Raw genomic sequence first — 25,325 nt, 5'->3', positions numbered from 1 at the left:
GAAGAGAAGATTCTCTCTGACAACCTGACCGGGTTCTGGAAGTGTTGACGAAACTACTTTAAGATGATGGTTCTGATCTGATATTACAGTTACACAGCAGAACATTGAGATGTTGGATGTGGTTCTGAAGCTGTGCAGAGATGCAGAACCTTCCAGAACAGCTGACAGGAAAACTGGCTGAAAGGTGAGAGGAGCTGAAGCTTCTGGACCTCTGAGTCCTGGTTCTGCTGGATTCTGGAAGGATCCAGGTTTCTGTTGTTCAGAGGTTAAATGTAGGGGTCACTGATTTGATGGGATTATGATTATTGATTAATTAATATTTATCAAGAATTATAATTGAAAATCATAATTTGAGAAAATTAATTTCTTAACCAAAAATCCTCATTTATGAGTAGAAATCAGAGATGTCCTCTGGTGTTGTAATTGTAGCCTAAAGCCCTTGATAATTATTATATTCCCAGTAATAATTGATAACTATTATTAGATGTCACTGTTTAATCAACCGTTTCTGCTGAAACGTGGGGAACTTTGACCTTATTTTGACTGACAAATCACTCTTGCACAAAATAAACACAAACGCCTTCTCTTTATCTACGTGAATATTTATTAAATCAATAGCCCTGATAGAACTCGCTCTTTCGATTCAATAATCTTCCCCTAATCAAACATACAAAGTTCTACACAAAAAGGGTAAAATATCTAACTAAACATAAAACAGCATTGAGTGTGTATGAAATCAAACCAGCAGTTATGGCAACAGACAAAAGGAACATGGTCGAACGAAGCTCTAGGATGCCACTCCCGAAGTGTAGCTCAGTTACTGCAAGTCATAAAACATCATCCACCGCTGGGGTTCCACGCACACAAAGGGTTGTAAAACATTTGGCGGCAATTAGTAAACATCAAGTCGAAGACAAAGAAAATGGTTGATTTTCACCGTGAAGTTATTATAGCACCCCCAGTGGGCCCACCACCTGCAGGGGGAACCGTGAGGGACCGGTGCAAAGAGGATTGGGCGGCGGACGAAGGTGGAAACCTCGGCGGCCCGGTCCCCGGATGCTTAGGCTGGCTCTAGGGACGTGGAATGTCATCTTGCTGGGGGGGAAGGAGCCTGAGCTGGAGCGGGAGGTCGAGAGATATTGACTAGAAATAGTCGGGCTCGCCTCCACGCACAGCGTGGGCTCTGGATCCCATCTCCTTGAGAGGGGTTGGACTCTCTTCTACTCTGGAGTGGCCCACGGGGAGAGGCGGCGGGCTGGTGTGGGTTTGCTTGTTGCCCCCCAGCTCAGCCGTCTCGTGTTGGGGTTTACCCCAGTGGATGAGAGGGTTGTATCCCTGCGCCTTCGGGTTGGGGAGAGGTCTCTGACTATCATTTCAGCCTACGGGCTGAGTGGTAGTGCAGAGTACCCTGCCTTCTTGGCGTCCCTGTCGGGGGTGCTGGATAGTGCCCCTCCCGGGGACTCCATTATTCTGCTGGGGGACTTCAACGCCCACGTGGGAAACGACAGTGAAACCTGGAGAGGCGTGATTGGGAGGAATGGCCTCCCCAATCTGAATCCAAGTGGTGTTTTGTTATTGGACTTCTGTGCTAGTCACGGATTGTCCATAATGAACACTATGTTCAAACATAAGGGTGTCCATCAGTGCACTTGGCACCAGGACACCCTAGGCAGGAGATCAATGATCGGTTTTGTTGTCGTATCATCAGACCTTCGGCCGCATGTTTTGGACACTCGGGTGAAGAGGGGCTGAGCTGTCCATTGATCACGACCTGGTGGTGAGTTGGATCCGCTGGAGGAGGAGAAAGCCGGACAGACTTGGCAGGTCCAAGCGCATAGTGAGGGTCTGCTGGGAACGCCTGGCGGAGCCCTTGGCCAGGGATGTATTCAACTCTCACCTCCGGGAGAGCTTCGACCAGATTCCGAGGGATGTTGGAGACATAGAGTCCGAATAGACCATGTTCTCCGCATCTATTGTCGATGCTGCTGCCCGTAGCTGCGGCCGTAAGGTCTGCGGTGCCAGTCGTGGCGGCAATCCCCGAACCCGGTGATGGACACCGGAGGTAAGGGACGCTGTAAAGCTGAAGAAGGAGTCCTATCGGCTGTGGTTGGCTTGTGGGATACCGTGGGGCCAAGCGTGCCGCGGCCTGGGCGGTGGCAGAGGCAAAAACTCGGACCTGGGAGGAGTTCGGTGAGGCCATGGAGAAGGACTACCGGTTGGCCCCGAAGCGATTCTGGCAAACCGTCTGACGCCTCAGGAGGGGGAAGCAGTGCTTCGCCAACACTGTTTACAGTGGGGGTGGGGGGCTGCTGACCTCGACTGGGGACATTATCGGGTGGTGGAAGGAGTACTTCGAGGATCTCCTCAATCCTGCCATCACGCATTGCCTGGTGGAAACAGAGGCTGGGGACTCGGGGTTGGACTCTTTCATCACCCAGGTTGAAGTCACCGAGGTGGTTAAAAAGCTCTGCGGTGGTAAAGCTTCGGGGTTGGATGAGATCCGCCCTTAGTACCTCAAGTCTTTGGATGTTGTGGGGCTGTCATGGTTGACACGCCTCTTCAACATTGCATGGCGGATGAGGACAGTGCCTTTGGATTGGCAGACTGGGGTGGTGGTCCCCCTTCATAAGAAGGGTGACCGGAGGGTGTGTTCCAACTACAGGGGGATCACACTCCTCAGCCTCCCTGGTAAGGCCTACGCCAGGGTATTGGAAAGGAGAGTCCGGCCGATAGTCGAACCCCGGCTTCAGGAGGAGCAGTGTGGTTTTCGTCCCGGCCGTGGGACACTGGACCAGCTCTATACCCTCTACAGGGTGCTCGAGGGTTCATGGGAGTTTGCCCAACCGGTCCACATGTGTTTTGTGGACCTGGAGAAAGCATTCGACTGTGTCCCTCATGATGCCCTGTGGGGGGTGCTCCAGGAGTATGGAATCGGTGGCTCTTTACTAGGGGCCATCCGGTCTCTGTACAAGTGGAGCAGGAGTTTGGTTCGCATTGCCGGCACTAAGTCGGACCTCTTTCCGGTGCATGTTGGACTTCGGCAGGGCTGCCCTTTGTCACCGGTCCTGTTCATAACTTTTATGGACAGGATTTCTAGGCGCAGCCAAGGGCCAGAGGGGGTCTGGTTTGGGGACCAGAGGATTTCGTCCCTTCTTTTTGCGGATGACGTGGTCCTGCTGGCCCCCTCTAGCCAAGACCTACAGCATGTGTTGGGGCGGTTCGCAGCCGAGTGTGAAGCGGCTGGGATGAAGATCAGCTCCTCCAAGTCCGAGGCCATGGTTCTCGAACGGAAAAGGGTGGTTTGTCCTCTTCAGGTTGGAGGGGAGTTCCTGCCTCAAGTGGAGGAGTTTAAGTATCTCGGTGTCTTGTTCACGAGTGAGGGAAGAATGGAGCGGGAGATCGACAGACAGATCGGTGCGGCTGCCACAGTAATGGGGCGCTGTGCCGGTCCGTTGTGGTGAAGAGAGAGCTGAGACGAAAGCGAAGCTCTCGATTTACCGGTCGGTTTACGTTCCTACCATCACCTATGGCCATGAACTTTGGGTCATGCCCGAAAGAACGAGATCCCGGATACAAGCGGCTGAAATGAGCTTCCTCCGTAGGGTGGCTGGGTACTCCCTTAGAGATAGGGTGAGGAGCTCGGCCATCCGGGAGGGGCTCGGAGTAGAGCCGCTGCTCCTCCACATCGAGAGGAGCCAGTTGAGGTGGCTTGGGCATCTATACCGGATGCCTCCTGGACACCTTCCTCGGGAGGTGTTTCAGGCATGTCGTCCCCGGGAGGAGGCCCAGGGGACGGCCCAGGACACGCTGGAGGGACTATGTCTCTCGGCTGGCCTGGGAACACCTTGGGCTCCCCCCGGAGGAGCTGGAAGAGGTGTCTGGGGATGGGGACGTCTGGGCGTCTCTGCTGAGTCTGCTACCCCCGCGACCCGGTCCCGGATAAAGTGGAAGACGACGAGTACGAGTAAGTTATTATAGCAGTTCAATTTTACAGCGCACCTGCGCTCAGGTGTTCACACAGTCAAAACACAACGTGCGAGACTCGGCGGCTTCCGAAAATCAACAGCAATCAAGTTTCAATAAAAACAATGGCATGCACATACAATTCAGAACACATCAGACTATAAGTGGCGATTCTAAATGACCTAAAATCCTACTCTATCCTGCCCAAGCTATTTCTAATAAAGAAATAAAAGAAACGAACGGACTTTACTTGTTGTAGTTTTCCTTGAGGCAGAGAGGTAGAGAAAAAAAAAAGAGGGAAAGAGTTTCCATGCGTCCGTGGGTAACTCAGGAGATCGGTTCGTCCTCGTCCTTTTTGGCCTTCTTGGCAGAAAGGTGAAGAATATGACGGACCGTCACTAGTCGACTGGAACAACAAAACAAGGAGGAAAAATTGTGTCTCCATGAAAACTCCGTGGTTTTCTTTGGTTACGTGTTAAATCCACGTTTCCGATCGGTAAAGTAAAGTTTCCTGGTTTTCTTATCCCAGGAACCTCTTTTATGAGTTTTGTTCTCGTTGGCCAACGGGGAGAATAAATGAAAGTCCACGTGGGATTTTCTTCTCCAGAATGATGCGCTTCAGATGCCGGTATCCGCCTCTCTGTCCCAACTGAAAAGCAACGGTGGGCAGTCTCAGAGTATGTTATATGGCCCACTTTGTCATCAGAGCTGCGATACCCTGTCCTATCAGCCGTGGTGCCCGCTGGGATTTGTAGTAGCGGACTATCCTGGGGTACAAAATGGCTGATGACGCCAGAAGGCATATTGGCGTCCAGCAACGTCCAAATGGTCCAATATAAACAACACGTGGTCCAATAGATTGCAGTTTTCTGGCCGATCACTGATCTTTAAAAAGTCTGACCTGTCGATTTTGATTTATTTTATAACTGACGCTGTCCTGGGTTATAGGTTCATAAAACACCCTCAATGTTCCAACTGCTGGGACCCAGCCATGGATTTCAACATTAAAACTCCGGTACAAACTTTTCTGGAACTTTCAAAATAAAATTGCATTAATCTACTTCCGGCACAGCCAGGAAACGGGGTAACTGTGGACTTCCTGTGATGCCACTGTCCAAATAAAAGCACCGCTCTTGCTACATCCTGCCTCTTCCACGCCTGTAATCATCAGGACAGGAGGGGATACAGCGTGCTAATGTCTCTTTGCTGGCAAACAGACAAACTCTTCAACTGGATCCAAGGGTGTCATACGATCATCGATCATATGCACAAGATAAGTACGGATGAATTACTGTTTGTGCATCCGATATTCATTCATAAAAAGGGAAATTAAGGTATAAGCATTGCTTACTTTCTCTCCGAGGCCTGCAGAAGCAAACTGTGTCCCAGAGAAGTCCCTACAGAGACGCTGTCTCTACAAGCCGAGTGAAGCGGTTCTCCAGGTCTGGAAGGAGGACAACCAAGACCGCATCACCGTGGTAACGTGCAGTTTTGGCCGGCCGACCGAACGGCCGCCACTCCCCACAGCTAAGGAGGTTAGCTGTAGTTAACCGTTTGTTGACTGTGGATGTTTCTTCAAACTTCATCGTCGCTTGGACATCGTTCCTCACCAGTTCATGAGGTTAAGTGTTTGGGCAGAATAATATAGAAGTGATTTAGATTGAAATGATCTAAATGTTTTTCATTTTATGAAGTTTGGTTTTGTTTGTGTTGAACTCAGCTATCTTGGTGCTAGCAGAATATCTGCAGCACGTGTGCTCGGGTTGTGTTCTGTTTGCGTGTTTTTAAAGTTAAGACAAACTTTACTTGAAGGGTGATTTTAAACAGAAGATTGATCATAACGTGCCGTCTGCGCTTATGCATTTTAACCCTTTTATTAATGGTTTTTTAAAAGGTATGTGTTTGATTCTGGTGCTAAGCTGTCAGCCTCCTTTGTTAGCTCAACGGCTAACAGTTAAGAACACGTGCTTGCTGCCAAATAATATTTACCCAGAAAGGTTGTTGGTTTTCAATCTAGTAAATAATGTGTCCCTAACATCATTTTACTAGATTTGATAACTAAGTAAACACCATTAAGCCCCATTTCTCCAGAAAGATTTGGCTCGTTTCCAAAATACTCCCTTCATAATATTTCTTCAAATATTATTTCAATAAATAAAGGCAGTTAATGAGACACCGTTGAGAATTAGTCATCCAGGAGGTTGGTTTTATTCCACAGATCATTATTTAAAACATAATTTTTATTAAAATAATATTTAATCTGATCTTACATTGTGAATGGTTGTCTAACGTTTGCTGATTATTGTCTAAGTTAGTTCCAAGACTAACTTAACTTCACTTCCAGATTCTTCAAGATAATCCTTGGTTCTCAAACATAAACATTGCATGGTAATGTTGCATCACTCTTTTTGGTCATGATTTCTAATCATCTTTAATCAACTTGTTTATATTGTACATAGTCCATTAATCTTCATTATTCTTTAATTCTGCTTGGTAGTTTAGTTGGATTGTTTTAGCAAAGTAAAGAGTTTGTTGATTGAAATATGTTTGACTTTGAGTTGACTTATTTTTGTTCATAAATTCTTGTATTTTAAGAAATTGTGTGAATTCATTCCATATATGTGCAGAGTTTATGCTGTTCAATAATGTCAGAGCTCGTCTCACACCTTTCTATTCTGTCCTAATACCATCGCCTTACTGGGCTGGTATTCACAGGACAACCCTTAACAGACCCAAATATTATTTGATAAAATAATAAAATATTAATATTAAATAATATTTTCAGATTCATAATCACAACACAACGTTCTTTATGGAGAAAACACTGAATAATACCCATGGAACAATGCAAACTTGTTTTAACACCACATGAGGCAGCGCTCTGAAATATAACAAATGTTTAGAGCATCGATGTCCAAACCACTAAACCCACAGCAGGTAAATGGGGACAATGGCTGATTTTCAGACCTTTGTGGAGGTGGAGTATGGAGGGTTGATCGATGCTCCCATCAGCTTAACAGCCACCTTAAGTTGGAGCTCCAACTAGTTATTATAGTCAGACAGAAATGTTCCTGTGCTGATCCAAACAGTTCCCTTGGAAGAACCTATCAGAACCTGGGCCTCAGTTCTTCTGCTATCATGTGAATTTAGTGAGAAATGCAGCAAATCTTGATGTGATGTTGGTTCTGCTGATTTCAGGACAAATGTTCCTGTCAGATGTGAAACCAGCGGTTCTGGTTCTAAAGCTGCAGGAACTTAAATGCTGATGTTTCTCTTCTGATCCGTCTGTCGGTTCTGAACCCAAACCCGTTTCTCCAGCAGTGGAAATGGTCCCGAGTCAAAGCGTCCAGCTGCTTCTTCAGTCCCACCAAAGCTTCCATTGATCAGATTAGTGTTTGTCATGAGAAGTGATGAAAACCTGGAGCTGGAAACTGGTCCCTGTCTGGACTGGACCTCTGCCTCCTGCACTGGTTCCTCATCTTCATCATTCTAATGTGTTGCTATGGAAACATGCTGCACTCATTACATCACATTTACTTTGACTCTTCCACCTTCTAATGAGCCTCTGATCACTATTGATCACAACTAATCAGCTGATTGGAAAAATACAACAACATCAGATTTAAACCACTGACCTTTGACCTGGAAATGAACTCTATTCTTCATCAGGATGTTTCCCTCCCTGCTGGAGACGATGCAGGTGTAGATGTTACTGTCTTCATCTGTGGGATGTTTCAGAGTCAGACTGAGGTCTTTAGTTACCAGCAGGTCTTCATTCATCTTGGTTCTGGTTCTGTAGAACTGGTTCTGTTGTTCAGAATGATCAGAACCGTTCTCATACACATGCACTTTATCACCATCACAATCCCACCACTCCACTGTAGCATCTTCAGGCAGGTGAACTGTGGTTCTGCAGGGCAGCAGGACCGACTCCACCCCTGAATCCACCTCCACCTGTTGGACTGAGAGGACAACAAAGGACAAGATGAGTTGGACAGACAGCAGCAGCAGATCTGAGGACATTTTCTTTGACTGGATGAAGGTCCAACATGCTGGACTGGTTCCAGTCTCAAATGGGCCCCATGTCTCCACTGAACAGAGACAGTGTTGTCTTTGCTGTGGGTCCAATCAGCAGCAGAACCGACTGTTGGACAGAAAGTCCTCAGTGTGGACAGGAGACCCAGCAGAACCCTGCAGACTGACCCAACCAGAAGTCAACACTGTGTTCAAGCTGCTGCTGCAGTTCTTCACAGCTTCAACATGTTGATCCAACATCTTCATCTAGCTGCTGGTTCCCTCAGACTGGCAGAAAGACAAGGACAGGTCCAACTGGAGACCAGAACCAGACAGGCTCTCAGTGGGACCAGTTTTCAGCAGCTCAGTCTTTTCAATGTGGACCAACCAGAAGAAATGAAGCAACACTTCAGATGTTCTTGTCCTCTAGTTTGATTCCTGACATGTTGGAGGAAGAAGATCCAGTTGAAATGAGGTCCGTTAGTTCACTGCAGTGGAAAAAGGGTTCTGGTTCTGTCTCATCATCAGAGGACATGAGGACGTCCTTTCAGTCCAAATGAACATGGAGCTCTCTGAGTTCTCCTGAGTCCATCAGCTTCTTCCTGGTCCTCACAACCTTCAGTGAAGAGAAGATTCTCTCTGACAACCTGACCGGGTTCTGGTAGTGTTGATGAAACTACTGTAAGGTGATGGTTCTGATCCAAGATTACAGTTACACAGCACAACACTGAGATGTTGGATGTGGTTCTGAAGCTGTGCAGAGATCCAGAACCTTCCAGCACAGCTGAAAGGAAAACTGGATGAAAGGTGAGAGGAGCTGAAGCTTCTGGACCTCTGAGGCCTGGTTCTGCTGGATTCTAGAAGGATCCAGGTATTTCTGATGGTGGTCAGAGGTTAAATGTCTCTGAAACAGAACCAGAACCAGCTCTTTGTTGGACCTCCAACTAGTTATTATAGTCAGACAGAAATGTTCCTGTGCTGATCCAAACAGTTCCCTTGGAAGAACCTATCAGAACCTGGGCCTCAGTTCTTCTGCTATCATGTGAATTTAGTGAGAAATGCAGCAAATCTTGATGTGATGTTGGTTCTGCTGATTTCAGGACAAATGTTCCTGTCAGATGTCAAACCAGCGGTTCTGGTTCTAAAGCTGCAGGAACTTAAATGCTGATGTTTCTCTTCTGATCTGTCTGTCGGTTCTGAACCCACACCCGTTTCTCCAGCAGTGGAAATGGTCCCGAGTCAAAGCGTCCAGCTGCTTCTTCAGTCCCACCAAAGCTTCCATTGATCAGATTAGTGTTTGTCATGAGAAGTGATGAAAACCTGGAGCTGGAAACTGGTCCCTGTCTGGACTGGACCTCTGCCTCCTGCACTGGTTCCTCATCTTCATCATTCTAATGTGTTGCTATGGAAACATGCTGCACTCATTACATCACATTTACTTTGACTCTTCCACCTTCTAATGAGCCTCTGATCACTATTGATCACAACTAATCAGCTGATTGGAAAAATACAACAACATCAGATTTAAACCACTGACCTTTGACCTGGAGATGAACTCTATTCTTCATCAGGATGTTTCCCTCCCTGCTGGAGACGATGCAGGTGTAGATGTTACTGTCTTCATCTGTGGGATGTTTCAGAGTCAGACTGAGGTCTTTAGTTACCAGCAGGTATTTATTCATCTTGGTTCTGGTTCTGTAGAACTGGTGCTGTTCTTTAGGCTGATCAGAACCGTTCTCATACACATGGACCTTCCTGTTTCTACTGTCCTTCCACTCCACTGTAGCATCTCCAGGCAGGCGAACTGTGGTTCTGCAGGGCAGCAGGACCGACTCCACCCCTGAATCCACCTCCACCTGTTGGACTGAGAGGACAACAAAGGACAAGATGAGTTGGACAGACAGCAGCAGGAGGTCTGATGGTCACATGACTGTCTCCTCCTTGTCTCTGAGTCTCATGTTGGTGGAGGACTCTCAGGATGAAGAAGGTCCAGCAGGTTGTTTGAGGACGTGGACCAACCAGGTGACCTGAGCTCACCTGACGTCTGTCTTCTGTCTGACAGAAACCAGTTTAAACCAGTTTCTGATGAAGACGTCTTTTCTTCTTCAGGACATTTGGAGGAGCTACCAAAGGAGTCAGAAACTATCAAGGAGCCAATCAGATGGATGAGTGAGAAGATTGTGGAGCAGATGATGATCAGAGAGCTGAGAACCCTCTGAGATCCTGAGTTCATGAACCATGATGGAAGCATCAGGTCAGAGATATCTGTCCAGCTTCTGATGAAGATCTGGGAATCAGCTGCTGACTGACAGCAAACTAACAAGTTCTGCTTCATCCTCAGTCCCTGACCCATTAGGTTCTGGTTCTGTTTGTCCTCAACCTGACAGAGACATGAAGCTGCTGAGATCTGACCCAGAAACCACCAAAAGGTTCCTCAGAGACACAGAGAGGAGCTTCTAGAGTCCTGCTCTGGATCCTCATGGAGAAGGTTGTGGCAATGACAGGAGATCAGTTAATGACCATCAGCATTATGGGTAATGTAGTTTTAGAGACTCACCTGACATGAAATAGTGCCGAAAATGATATAAAAGACCAGCAGCAACAATTAGAACCAGAACCAGGAGAACCAGGAGAGCTATGGCCCAGGATGGAAACGGTTCTGTGGAGACACATGAAGAAAGAAAGATGGATGGATGGATGATCTTGTTTCAGAAGAACCAGAACATTGTCAGAGGAGGAAAACCTGGTTGACTCAGAGTTTGTCAAGAAGCTTGCAGAGATCTGATTGGTAGAGACAGTTCCAGCTAACAACCAGAACAGGATCTGGATCAGTTAAATCTGCTTCTGATTGGATGATTTTCAGGAAAACCGAGGATATTATTGACAGGTTTAGGACATTACTCTGGTCTAAGAACTGAGATGCTTCCAGTCAAGCCTGCTTCCTCAAGCTGCCTCAAAGGTACCAGACCATGACCTGAAAGGGTGAGAGCAGCAGAATTAACTGGGCCTCAAGAACCGGTACTATAAACAGGTTGGTTCTGGATTAGTTGTTACTGAGGAAACTCCAGAACTCTCCTGGTTGCAGTCTTGGTATCTGGGTCTAGTCTACAGACCACTGTTGATTAGGAGCTGAGATGGTGAGATGATTACTTTTAATTCAGGTCTTTCTGTAGTTTTAGGATCAAACTTGAACAAATTATTTCTAACTGCTCTAAATCTGATATAAAAGCAGTAAAATGTTCTGGTGTAGCAGAGAAAACCTGACAGACATTAAAACTAATCATCTTCATCACCTGCAGCTGATCACATGAAGACCAGCATGAACATCTACTCTTCAGCCTCTAACAGCTGATGATCCGTCCAACCTCAATTAAATGTGGTGAAAACATCCGGGCTTGGATGGCTCCAAACCAGATGATCCAAACCAGGTTTGGGAGTAATTATGGACTCAGATTCTCCAGAAACTCATCAGCTCTGTTTTACAGAAAGGTTTCTTCTAGTTCAGGCAAATAGTGAAACTAAAGCCAGTTTTGTGGAGGCAGGACTTGGAGAGATTAAAACTCGTCTTCATCTTAACTCGTCTCAACTATTGCAAAGCACTTCATGTTGGTGTCGGTCCAGCAGGACTTTCAGGTCTTCATCTCGTTCAAAGTGCTGCTGCCCGTCTTTTAACGGGTCCACAGAGACATGAAGACATCTCAGCGATTCTGTCCTCCCTTCATTGGCTTCCTCTGCATCACAGAGTTAATGATAAAATCCTGATGTTGGCTTAGAAATGCTCCTCTGTTCCTCTCTGGGTTCCTCCAGCCTTACCTTCCTAGATCAGTCCACCTGCTGCTTCTAGTTCTCCCAAAACCTTAAGAGGAGATCCAGCTTTTCCAGCTTCAGCTCCCAAACCTTGGAAAACGTTGCCTTGAAATATTAGACGGGCATCTTCACTTCCTGTTTCTAAGTCTCAGTTAAAATTCTGTTTCAGCAGCGTTTGGCCCGGTTTGAGCTGACCTGCTCTTTTAATGCCTCTCTTCTATTTTAGGAGGGTTTTATATTTTTTATTCATCTTATTTTTGTACTTTGGGTAAACTTGCTGTTTGTTAAATGTGTTTTATAAATAAATTGGACTTTGACTTGAACTTCAGCCACAACATCATGAACACCTTGCTAGAACCAGCTTGGACCCCCTTTTCCTTTCAGAACCGCCTTAATTCTTCATAAAGAGTTTCTTATATTATCATTGACCTGCTTGTCAAGATCAAATGTTACACCTGTCATAATATTACTGACATGATCAATCTGCTCTAGTCATTGTAGGTCAAAGGTCATGTTATCAGTAGCATATTTGACATTTCTAATAACCTATGGGAATAGCTCGATATTTAAAGGTTAAAGGTCATTTTTAATCCAATTCAATTGACATAATTATAAAGGTTAAAGGTCAACAATCAAGACCTGATCAAAAATGGTAGAAATATGACCTTTAACCTGTAGTCTGATCTGTCAGGTAGGAGATGATTGAAGAACATCATCTGCTGCTCTCAGACCAGCTGCTTTCTACAGAGTCTCATCAACAACATCTTTAGGAAACACAAACATCTGATCTGAGATGTTTCACTCTACCATCAAGAACCAGGAAGCTGCTAGAAGTTCTGGTCCAGAGATAGACTCACCTGGAGGAGGAGGAACTACATCCAGGTAAACGCTGCTGAGGAGTTTCTTCTCACGATGTGTTTCAGTCGCAAATTGACACTTGTATGTTCCTCTGTCATCAGTCATCGTGTTCTTCAGAACCAAAGACAAGTCTCCATCCTTCATCTCATTGTCCTGCAGAACCAGCCGGTTCCTAAAAGATGGATGCTGGTTTTCTGAATCAATCACTTTATTTCTGTAGCGAAAAACATATTCTCCTTCTCTCAGATCAGTTCTGATCCACTCTACAAGTATGATGGTCCAGCTGGTATCAGCTCTACATGGCAGAATGATGTTCTGTCCAGCTTCAGCTATGATGTTTCTCTGGTCTGCAGGAGAGGAAACAACACAGAGCAGAGAGGTTAGAGAGGTCAAAGTGGACCTCTGTACCTCCACATCAACATTAGGTCCTAGTGATGAGGACACATGAGTATCTGCTCTGCTGAAACTAGGAGCTCAGCTCCCTGAATCTAAGGTTTCCTTCAGGACTTTACAGCAGAATCATCAAACATCAACCTGCATTCAGAACTTAAGCTTGGTTCATGGCCAAAGTTGATTAAAAGACAGATGTGTGGATTAATATTAAGGATTCATTTTTCTGTCTTCTTCTCTCTCAGCATCAGACGTTTTATCAAAGTCAAAAATAAAAAACAGTCATAATCTTCCATGAAACTCTAAAATGTCACCTGTTTATTAAAGGGAACTAAATAAATAGAAGATGTAAAAATATCAAGCAGAGTCTCTGTAGCTCTGAGGGACATGAAGGATCTCAGCGCTGTGAGCGCTCCTGTTTTCCAGGACATCATCTGAACTGACTTGTTACTGGTTTCACAGCAGCTGCTGGTATAGCTGGTGGCCCTATGGACACAGACTGGATAAAATGATGAGAGAGGATTCATTTATAGTTCAGAAGATTCCTTGGAAGCACGTCAGACGTAGATGATATAGTCCTGTGTGCTACATGCCAGCAGGGGGCGTTTTAAGTTACAATCTTAAACATGTTTTCTTAAAGTTACCTGTGTCTCCTCACAGGAACATGGGAAGAAAATAGGCAACATGCTTATTAAATGCGTTATGAGACGTTTTTAGTGCTGCATGCACACAGAATTATGGTTCATAAGACCTGCTGACCACACTGTTGAAACCAGCTAGAGCTGCTGCACATAAATCTTACTGATAACATTATAGGCGTGTGCTCCGCTCTTTGTAACGGTTGGAGCCAAGAATATAAGAACTGAGGTTTATCCTCAGAAGGGGTTCCACCTCCTTCATCCATGTTAGGAGTAGGATTGGGTCCCGGTACCGTGGTTGTGCTATTTTTCTGCTTTTCTACGTAAAATATCTCAGATTTAATTACAGAGTTGTATATGAATAAACCTGTGCCATCAGAAACTGGATTTGAATTGCTCAGACTGAATCTGGGTTTTTGCATAATTAGAAATTAAATGTATTGGTTTGAAAATGAATTTCACTAAACTGAATTAGTTTGCTTTGTATTGACATTTCCGTTTGATTAATTTCACTTTTAGTTCTATAATTCAATTTCAGTTCCAAAATTCAGTTTTTGTGTCATACATCCGGGTTCTTGAAGCCACAGATTGATCAAACACAGATTTACTGATCCATGGATCTCTTTCACTATTGCTGGGTCCAAATTCAGGGGCTGCATCCTTTGAAGGTCGCATTTGTAGGTCGATTACGTCATGGAGAGGCATTGAAGGCTATCCAACTTCGAAGGCTCCTACAAACGACAAATGCGTCCTTCTTATCCCCAGATTTAAAGGATGGGTCTGGTGTATCCTCCGTGTCCAACGTTATCCCATGATTCATTGCGGGTCGAAGTAGATTGTTCGAATGGAAGTAGTAATGGCAGAGGAGAGAGAAAAGCTGTGAATAAAATTGGATATATTGCACGTTCTGTGAACAAAATGAACTTTTACAATATTTTTGACGAGAATGTGGTTGTCTAAACCTAAAATATCTGAAGATATTCCTTAATTGCATTAGTTTTCCAACGTTTTCGGAGATGTCCGCTGCCCTAGCAGCTGCTCGCCTCGCCAGCCGTCAGCTGACCGGGTGGTTGAGGTGCGCTAAACCCAGAGAGAACAGCTGACTCCTGGCTCATTGTTTTCAAAATCCCGATGGGTTTCCCCAATGGGAGGAACAATGAACGCAACAATTATTTTGAACATTTTAATAGCTGACAATCAAAATCATAAAACAAGAACATTTTAAATAAAACAGCATCATAAGCCATCAACAATACGTAAAATGGTAAATAAAAACCATGTAGTCATTTACAGTAGAGACAGCGGTATTAACCTTCAGGCTCCATTATCTCTACGCTGAAAGAGAATAAGCTTGGTTCAGTTGATGGGTCCATTAACCCACACAGTTCATTACAGCATCCTCCAGCATCAGAACCTCTTCAAAGTCCCTGGTTAAATATTTTTCATGGAAATATTCCCACATCAGTGGAGAAGGTCCTCTTTGTCTGCATGAAGCTCAAGGACGAGTTCTTCATCAACCTCCTCCAGTATCAAGAAGGATTTACTGAAAGACTTCATCTGATTAAAGGCTCAGTTCCTTCTGTCTGTGGAAACAACGAACGCAGCAAAGCAGAAAGCTGCAAATAACACTAAAATGACAACAACACATGAATTCATTGTGTTGATGTTACGTCCTGGCCATGGTTCTGATAGCAGTAGCATCGGGTCTTCTGCTGATGTTAGCACTGTGTGCTGCTTTTAGCTCCTGGAGGACAGAACCGAACAAAACGAGTTGCTTTCAGTCGCTCCTCAGAACAGGTAAAAGAGGAACCTGTGGAGCTACGAGAACAAGGAGTTCAGACCAAAGCATTTAGGTCCACTTTATAGAGACCACAGCTGGATGGTTTAAGGGTGAAAAGGAAGGATTTAAAAGCATCAGATGTCTCCTTAAAGGTGTTGAAGGTTAGTAACTTTGTAAAAAGGTTTGATATAATTACAGCTTATTAAAGTTTAATCAGGCTGTCGAATTACCTCAAATTTTAAGATTATAACATTTTTCAAGAACTTTAACTTCAAGAACTACTTTTTATAGGGTCCCATTTGTGTCACTGTCTATTTATCATAATTATTTTGAATTGAAGCCTATTAAGTTGCCAGTGGATTTATGAAAATCTATATGCAACCAGCCTCAATAAAAGCAGCTGTTGCCATTTTTATAAAACAATTTTACACCAGAATAAGATGCCTTCATACGTCTGATGTATTTACAAGTTGGGGGGTTAGGAGGTTGCTGCTGTTGGACCTTTTAATCCACCAAACAAGCTGGTGACGAGGCCTGCAGCAGATGTTTGAAAGAATAATCTGGCCTTGAATGTAGTGAGATCATTCAGTCTATGTGACCAGCTGGCTGCACAAACTACTGCAGAGACAGAGAGAAATGTTTTACCAATAAATTATTCATTTTAATGCCAAGAAATAAAAGGCAAACGGACATCAGAGCAGAAGTAGAGACATCCTATGTGGTGTAGTCCTCCAGATCATCAACGAGGTCTTCCACTGAACAGTTCCTTCGGTCTTTTTTAAAAGCTCAGGTCTGCAAATCATTTTCTGTTTCAGAATTTACACAAAGTGTAATGGTAAACCTTATTAAATGAACCAAATCTACAGAAAAAACAAGAAATATCTGAGAATTATGCAGGGAAAGCAAAGTTTTGAAGAAATTAGTGACTCAGTAGAAGAGCAGGTGGACCAAAGCAGCAAGGTTCTAGTCCTTGAAACTGTTCTGAGTTCAGTTCCTGATCCATTTACTGCATGTCTTCCTCTTCTCTGTCTGCCTTTTTTCCTGCTAAGCTACTAACAAATAAAGGCCACTAGTGCCAGAAAAAAAAAAAGAAAAGAAAGCAGTTTTTCCTAAGGTCAAGAGGTCATGTTAAAACACAGCTGGTCCCTCTGAGCAGGAGGAGGTGATGAGAAGCAGGAGCTGAAGTTATGAAACATGCCAGTGGAAAGAAAATTGAAATGTTTTCAATATTTTTTATTTAGTTTGTTTTCAACAACTTTTAATAAAATGCGGACTCACTGTTACGATGTTTGGAGGAAGCTTTTTAACCTTTTATTTATGATGTAGGCTAATCCATGCATCAATAACTGGTTTGGAGAAGATCTGAAAGCTAACCAGGGCTGAGGCAGAGGAACACACTGAGCCTGGCCAGATGAAGGACAGGTAGTTCACTTTGTTTCATTTTGTTCATCATGAGGCGGATGTTCTTACTTTTTTTAAGTAGGGCCTATTTTATTGTGACCTCTAACCTACCCACAAACACACAACCCTTTTAGCCTGTTTTGTGTTTTCTTTAAGTGATGATCATTATGTGCTATAGAACAATTCAGTCCAGGTTTGAGGTGCAGCAGTTCTGTAGTTTCTGAGTTGGAGCAGATTAAAGATGCTCGAGGTAATAGAAAATGAGGTGGAATGGCCCTTTAATTGCTTCCAGAATCAGACGTTGCAATCAGAAGCCAACTTCAGCTTGGTGACCAGCTGCTACTCACCAGCTCCTCCAATGCCAACACAAATGAGAACTCTCCATCTCATTTGCCATTGCCAGCCTAACATTAATCAGATCAATAGCAGGTCTCAGAATGGATATAGCTTCTCATATGAAGATGGTCTCATCATCATGGGTCACTGAGTAATGAATGGAACTGATAACTTAACTCATTTAATTTACATTAAACCTGTTAGAAATATGTTAAACTAATCCTGAAACCTAAACTTTACAACAGAGGGGCCATTAGGCATAGTAATCTTCAATGCTGCCACAAGAGGGAGCTCCAACACAATGAATACAATATCCCAACATTCAGCTCAGCTCTAGAGGTCACAGGGCAGCGGCCTCCTCCATCTCTTCCTCTGCTCTGTCTGTTTGACAAGATGGAGTCGTGCTCTTGAACTACGGTCCATAACTTGGGAACCACAACAGCTATCGATGTCATTTGGACGGTTTTCATCAGAAGATGAGGCACATTTATGGGATTCTCCATGTGTTGAAAATATATCATTAAAGGCAACCATGGAGAGTTTCATGTGTCTACAATGATCTATCGAGGACAGAGGGAACCAACCAGTTCAGCACCATGAGAGAGAATAAAACCCAGCAGCGCCGCAAAGAGCCAAACAACAAAATGTCCGCACATTTTTAATAACTCTGATGTCTCAAAACATGAACCTAAACAGTTAACATCTATATATTAGCTTTTGTTCATCCTAAACTGTCTGATTTATTATTCTGTGCTTTATGTGTGTGTATTTATAAAAAGCAATATGAAAAAATAAAATGTTAAATGAATAAATGACCCCCAAACTGCAGTTAAAAGGAAAACCCTGACAGACCAGTAAAGTCACTGCGAGCGGCTTGCGAGCAACGCGTTAGCCCCTCCTGATCCAGGAGATGTGACGATGGAAGCGAGGGAATCATTTCCAACGTTTTTAAACTGAAGCTGACAGAGGACAGACCTACGAAGCGTTCTTATTCATGTGAATCATCTAAGGGACGAAGAAGAAAACGATGTCGGATCAGCAGATTATTTCCTAACAAGTCAAGTTTGATGATTCCAAAGGCGGACAAGCTGGAGACAATCACACGTGTCCATAAGTAGCGTAAAGTCGTAGCTCATTGTGGAACGATGGCAGCTTCGGCTCAGCTGGAGGACATCACCAATGGAAGAAATCAGAGTGAGTGTTTTTTTTTTTTCCAGAGATGCTACTGATCTGCTGGTACATGATGATGCATGGTTTATCAGCTGGTCTTGATGGTCCAGGACCATCATCTTGGAGCTCTGCACAGAGCTGGCCTTACAGAGGAAAACCAGGAGGAACCGTGCATCACTGGTAGCACCTTCTCACTACCCTGCGGTCCTTTCAACCGGAGTCCTCCCTGAGCCGGGCCATATGGTTCAACCTGTTAGTGATGCGCAGATGTGTCTCACTAATGCCATGGCACGTTGGCCTCCTCAACCCATGATTCCTTTATACTGTCAAAATAATTGGAATTCATCCAATAATAAGAGTTGTGTTGGGAACAAACCTCCGTGCGTGAAGACAGGCTGCTGGGTCATTTTTTATGTGACGTCCTGAATGCTTGTAAAGGTTTAAAGTTCTTCACATAGTGGGTGTGGTGACAGTCTTCTATTCACGTCATTATAATGATCAGCGTTGGGCTCAATGCAGCAGCTAGACAGCGCCGTGTGGATCTGATAAAGACACTGTAGAACCAAACGGGTTGAAACTAAAATCTAACTTGAAAATAACTTGACAGAGTAAAGGCAGTCATTTGGAGGGAAGGAGAAGAACGAAAGTTACGTATGTAACTACGGTTCTATGAATCCCGGATGACCGCCAGAGGCGGTGTTTCAAGCACTGAATGATCATTCTTGCGCATGCGCAGGTCGAGAAATTAATAACAACATGGTCACATGTGACCTACCGGTGGCTCACGTGAGTTTATATAGTCACATGACACCGGGAGTCCAGTCCCGACAATCTTCTCGTGAGCACGCGGAGACCGAGGGACCGAGCGCTCTGGCGGTTATCCGGGATTCATAGAACCGTAGTTACATACGTAACTTTCGTTCTATTTCATCCCTACTGACTGCCAGAGGCGGTGCTTAAAGCACTGGATGACGTATACCAACAGGGTCCCGAGGAATCCCACAGAGACCCCAAGGAACACAGCAACACCACTAACCTCAGCGGGACGCAGAAGGCGGTTGCTCTAGTATTCCCTGCAGGGGACGCGGCGTGGTGACGTTCACCCTGTAAAACCTGGCAAAGGTGCTTGGCACCGTCCAGGAAGCAGCTTCACAAATGGCCTCCAGAGGCACCCCGCTCATGGCAGCCCACGAGGTGGAGAGGCTCCTAGTGGAGTGACAGCGCACGCCGCTCAGCAGGGGCTGATCCTGCAAGGAGTAAGCCACAGAGATCATCTCCACAATCCAACGTGCCAACCGCTGTCTAGAAAGGGCCTGACCTTTCCGAGAGCCAGCATAACAAACGAAGAGACAGTCAGTCCGACGAATGGGTGCCGTGGAGCGGACATACGCCTCAAGCGCTCGGACAGGGCAAAGAGGCTCAGAGGGGGCACCAGGATTAAATCGGGAAAGCCGGAGTGGCAGCACACTGCCAGCCACTGCAGGCACCTTTGGCACAAAGGAAGCATTAGTCCACAGTGTAACACCGGAGCCATCCGGGTTCCACCGACAGCATGGTTCAGACACAGACAGAGCATGCAATTCCCCCACCGTTTGGCAGAAGCAATGGCCAACAGGAAGACGGTTTTCAGGGAGAGCCACTTGAGATCCGCCCCTGTAACGGGCTCAAAAGGGGGGGACTGAAGAGCCGCAAGCCCTAGCGACAAATCCCACGTAGGGGCCACAGGGCGCCTGGGCGGACACAAGCGCCTGGCACCCTTCAGGAACAGCGCGACATCCCCATGTCGGCCAACAGAGCAACCACCAAACCCAACATGCCAACGGGAAATGGCTGCTACATACACCTTCAAGGTGGAAGGGGATCGCCCTAGATCCAGCAACTCCTGGAGGAAAGACAGCAAATGGGAAACAGGACAGCGAATAGGGTCCAGTCCCTTACCACGGCACCAGCCGGCAAAGACCGCCCATTTAGCACCATAGGCGGCCCGCGTGGACGGTGCCCATGCACCAGTCATGGTCTGTCCAACCCTGCCTCCATAATGGGAGAAGGCAGAGCCTGCACTTGTAGAGGCCAAAGCCAGAGTTTCAGGCGGCCCGGATCGGGATGGAGAATCCGGCCTCCCATCTGGGAGAGGAGGTCTCTCCTGGAGGGGAGGCGCATCGGCAAGCTGGAGCAGAGCCTGCGCAGCAGAGGAAACCAGGTCCTCCCTGGCCAAAAGAGGGCTACCAGCAGGAGCTCGTGCCTGTCCTGAAGAACCCTCAGAAGCGTCTGGCGGATCAGGGGAAACGGGGGAAAGGCGTAGAGAAGGGTCCGGGGCCACTCGTGCGCCACTGCGTCGCAGCCCAGAGGACTGGCATTGTCCATCAGGGAAAACCAGAGGGGACAGTGAACTGCATCTCTGGGGGCAAACAGGTCCACCTCCGCTCTGCCGAAGGTGGCCCAAATGCGATCCACCACCTCCGGGTGAAGCCGCCACTCCCCTGGAAGTGGCACCTGCCGAGACAGAAAGTCCGCAGAGACATTCTGCAGACGCGGAATATGGGCTGCCCTGAGGGTGGCAAGGCATGGCGCCGCCCAGACCAGGAGCAGCCGGGCCAGGGACAGTAGTCTCAGAGACCTGGACCCCCCTTGGTGATTTACATGGAAGACAACCGTGGTGTTGTCTGACCGGACCAACACATGTCGTCCTAGCAGCCCTGGAAGGAAAGCACGGAGCGCCAGGAACACAGCCATCAGCTCCAGAACATTGATATGGACCCCGCACTGCCGCGGGGACCACAACCCCTGAGCCGCACGGTCTTGCCAGGTCGCTCCCAAACCCTTGGAGGAAGCATCCGTATGGACGACTTCCCTCCGACACAGAAGGGGGCCGAGCAGGACACCCGCCATGATGTAGGACCCGTTCTGCCACTGGGACAGAGACTGTAGGCACCGAGGCACAACCCGAAGCCGTCGGAGCCGGTGAGTACGCCGGGAGGGGTCCAGGCCGACCCCGTTCAGCCACATCTGCAGGGGCCGCAATGAAAGAAGCCCCAGAGGCACCACGCTGGACGCAGCAGTGAGCATGCCCAGAAGACGCAGCCACTCTACAAACCGTGGAGTCCTGCCAAGACGGAAGCTCGGAAGCATGGCCAGGATATCGCCAACGCGCCGAGGAGAAGGACAGGCGGTCATGGAACCAGAATCTAGAACCATGCCTAAGAAAATAGTCACCTGGGAGGGGGTCAGGCTGCTCTTCTCCAGGTTCACCCTCAAACCCAGCTGACGTATGTGGTTGAGCACCGTCCGGGTGTCTCGGATCGCCTGATTGCGGGTTGCAACACAAATGAGCCAGTCGTCCAAATAGGGCAGGATCCGCAGTCCCCGTGCCTGCAGCGGGGAAAGGGCCGCTGCCACACACCGGGTGAACACCCAAGGAGAGAGGGACAGACCAAAGGGAAGAACCCGGAACTGGAAGTGCCTCCCGTGAAAGGCAAAGCGGAGAAAACGCCAATGGTCCGGAGCAATGGGGACATGAAAATAGGCATCCTCCAGGTCGATAGCCGTGAACCAGTCTCCCGGGGAGATCGCCTGCAGAACCTCCCGGGTGGTCAACATACGGAAAGGTAGAACCTTGAGAAAAGTGTTCAGACCCCGGAGGTCCAGAATTGGACGAAGACCGCCGGTCTTCTTGGGAACAAGAAAATAAACTGAACAGAAACCACCGGGATCCTGCAGGGGGTCCACCGGAACAATCGCACCCTTGGCCAGCAAGGTGCAGATCTCCCGGTCCAGGGCCCGAGCCTTCATTGGGTCACAGATGACCGTCATCTTGGCCCGGCTGGGGGTAGGAGGCCGGCGGCGGAACTGAAGACGGTATCCCCGGGACAGAGTGGACAACACCCACGAGTCCGGGGCGTGAACAGCCCAATAACTGAGCTGGCCCGGGGAGAAAAACCCCACCGTCGGCTCCAGAACATCACCGGCGGGCCCCCTGGCCCCGGGAGGGCCTGGGGAAACGCCGACCGGGATGAGCAGGCCGAACTGGGCGCAAACCCTGGGCCCCACCATGGTCCCTAGTTGGTCTCTGTCCAGGAGCCGTACTTGTGGACCCCAAGAAAGGGACAGGAGGGGAGAGGGAACCCCGGAACGAGTGCCTAGCTGCCCTGGCAGCAACTGGCCGGCGGGGAGGTCTATGGAGACCCGCCAGCTGCTGCCGTGTTCTTGAGGCCTGGGCTGTACGCTCCAAGGCCTCCAGTGCAGCGGAACCGAAGAGTTCCCCCGGAACTACAGGAAGAGCCCTCAGCGTTCTCCTGCAAGGCTCGGTCAGGGGCGATTGCGCCAGACACACCTGGCGCCGAGCATGGACCAATGTAGAGAGCGTGCGACCAAGCTCACGTGTCATCAGGGCGAAGGCCTGCAGAGAGGCGTCCAACAAGCCCTGAGTAGACTGGTCCAAGGGAACCGACTCCAACGAGGAGGAGAGGCCCAACATCAGATGGGAGAGTGAGTTCCCTATGCGGCCCATCCGGGCACCTGAGTCGTAGGCCCTACACAGTAAATCGTCCGTGACACGGCATTGCGGTCGTGGACAACGGGCATTAGTCCTCAACGCCTCATCGGGAGGAACGATGAGGGAGGCAATGGCAGACTCGACAGGGGGCATGCAGCCCAACCCGAACTTGGATGCCTCGTGCATGGCAGCCAGGGCCCTGCCATCCGCAGTCGGGCGGGAAAAGGCCCTTGTGTCAGTCCAGCAAGCATGTAGCTCCTGGACGTATTCTGCTGAGGGAGGAACAACAAAGGCAGCCTCGGCATCACAGCGCCTAAAGAAGGCGCTAGATGGAACAGGCTGGGCCAGGGGAATGTCCAGCTGCAAACGGCCCAGAGCAGTTTTAATAGCTGCAGACACCGGTTCCCCCGCACCTCCCAGGGAGGCAACGGACCCCGAACCTGAGGTTCGGGAGCCCAATTCCGGAAAGGCCTCACGAAAGAGGGTGCCCGAGGCCGCAACTGATATAACATCATCCTCACAATGCGAGGACCTGGCCTGTTCAGGAGGGGAAGGCTCATTGCGGTCACCATCCCCCCGGAGAGACTGAAGAGGGCCTTCATCTGGGCCAGCTCCGTAGAAAGTTGGTCCACTCTAGAGGACAGTCCCGGGGGGCCTCGCCGCTTGGCTCTCCTTCCAGCCTCCAAGGGCACATTCTCAGCAGACCGTTTCGTGGAGGCCGCACCTTGTCCAAGCGGCAACGGATCCTGCTGGACAGAGACCGTCCAGTCAACAGGCTGCTCCACCGAGGACAGCCGGGCCAACCGCACCGCTCGGGGCAGAACGCTGCAATTAGAGCAGGCGTGATCTGAAAGCGCCTCCCTGAGATGGTCAACACCAAGGCAAGGAGGGCACATGTCATGGCCGTCCTCTGGCTGTAGGGGAGCCGAACAGGACGCACAACAAAGATTGTCCATGACCCAGTGGACAGATGGGGTCGAACGGGCAGAAAAAAACGCCGTCAAGACCTTGTTACAGCAACAAACTGTAGGACTCAGCACGAGCAGAAAACGCCACTGGCGAGTCAATCAAAGCGAGCAGCAATACTGCCGAAGAAAGTAAATAAACTCAGCACGAGCAGAAAACGCTACCTGCGAGTCAGATAACCAGAAATATCAATATTTTTCGTATAAATGAATGAACGGACTCAGCACGAGCAGAAAACGTCACTGGCTGGTCGGACAATCAGAAAAGCAACGTATAATTGAATGAACGGACTCAGCACGAGCAGAAAACGCCACTGGCGAGTCAAATCAAACCTTCTCACTGCCGAAGAAGTAAATAAACTCAGCACGAGCAGAAAACGCCACCTGCGAGTCATACAATCAGAAATAGCAACGTATAATTGAATGACGGACTCAGCACGAGCAGAAAACGCCACTGGCTGGTCAGACAAACAGGAATAAACAAAAGCGAGCAGTAAACTACTGCCGAAACTAAATAAACTCAGCACGAGCAGAAAACGCCACCTGCGAGTCAGACAATCAGGAATAGCAACATATAAATGAATGAACGGACTCAGCACGAGCAGAAAACGCCACCTGCGAGTCAGACAATCAGGAATAGCAACATATAAATGAATGAACGGACTCAGCACGAGCAGAAAACGCCACCTGCGAGTCAGACAATCAGGAATAGCAACATATAAATGAATGAACGGACTCAGCACGAGCAGAAAACGCTACCGGCGAGCCGAACAAACTTACCAGAAACCCTGGAAGAAAAGGCAGCTTGCGCAGCCTCTGGAGGGCAGAATCATCCACAACTCCGATCACAACAATCACGCAAGCAATAAGAGGAACAAACAAACACAAGTCAACACCTGCATTCATCAACCTGCGCGCGAGAAGAAAGAAGGGACTGGACTCCCGGTGTCATGTGACTATATAGACTCACGTGAGCCACCGGTAGGTCACATGTGATCATGTTGTTATTAATTTCTCGACCTGCGCATGCGCAAGAATGATCATTCAGTGCTTGAAGCGCCGCCTCTGGCGGTCAGTAGGGATGAAATAGAACTCAATAATCAAGACGGTTTGAGGGTCTGACCCTGCAGGCCCGGTTTATTGTGCAACAAAAATGGCCGCGGGCAGAATTTTGGGGGATGGCTCTATGGCGATAAATCAGGGCAATAAAGTTTGTTCAAAAGAAAAACATCTGAACCTGAAAAATAAAAGTTTGTTTAAAAGAAAAACATTTGAACCTGAAAAATAAAAGTTTGTTCAAACAAAAACAAAAAAATTTGTTCAAAAGAAAAACATCTGAACCTGAAAAATAAAAGTTTGTTCAAAAGAAAAACATTTGAACCTGAAAAATAAAAATTTGTTCAAAAGAAAAACATCTGAACCTGAAAAATAAAAGTTTGTTCAAAGAAAAACATCTGAACCTGAAAATAAAAGTTTGTTCAAAAGAAAAACATCTGAACCTGAAAAAAATA

At 47.4% G+C, this 25,325-nt stretch overlaps 1 protein-coding gene across 1 annotated transcript in view; it reads right to left on the bottom strand.

The window, feature by feature from the left end:
* The window catches only part of LOC124880994, a 45,243-nt gene that overhangs the window by 14,256 nt on the left and 5,662 nt on the right, over positions 1 to 25,325 (bottom strand). Inside the window, exons 4-7 of the mRNA XM_047386470.1 lie at positions 12,642 to 12,989; positions 10,535 to 10,636; positions 9,515 to 9,841; positions 7,599 to 7,925 (exon numbers count right to left, since the gene is read on the bottom strand). Coding sequence (XP_047242426.1) covers positions 7,599 to 7,925; positions 9,515 to 9,841; positions 10,535 to 10,636; positions 12,642 to 12,989 — 1,104 coding nt within the window. The remainder of the gene's footprint in view (positions 1 to 7,598; positions 7,926 to 9,514; positions 9,842 to 10,534; positions 10,637 to 12,641; positions 12,990 to 25,325) is intronic.

The sequence above is a fragment of the Girardinichthys multiradiatus genome, chromosome 14 (assembly GCF_021462225.1).
Source record: "Girardinichthys multiradiatus isolate DD_20200921_A chromosome 14, DD_fGirMul_XY1, whole genome shotgun sequence".
Lineage (NCBI taxonomy): Eukaryota > Metazoa > Chordata > Actinopteri > Cyprinodontiformes > Goodeidae > Girardinichthys > Girardinichthys multiradiatus.
This window is presented reverse-complemented; position numbering and strand designations above follow the sequence as displayed.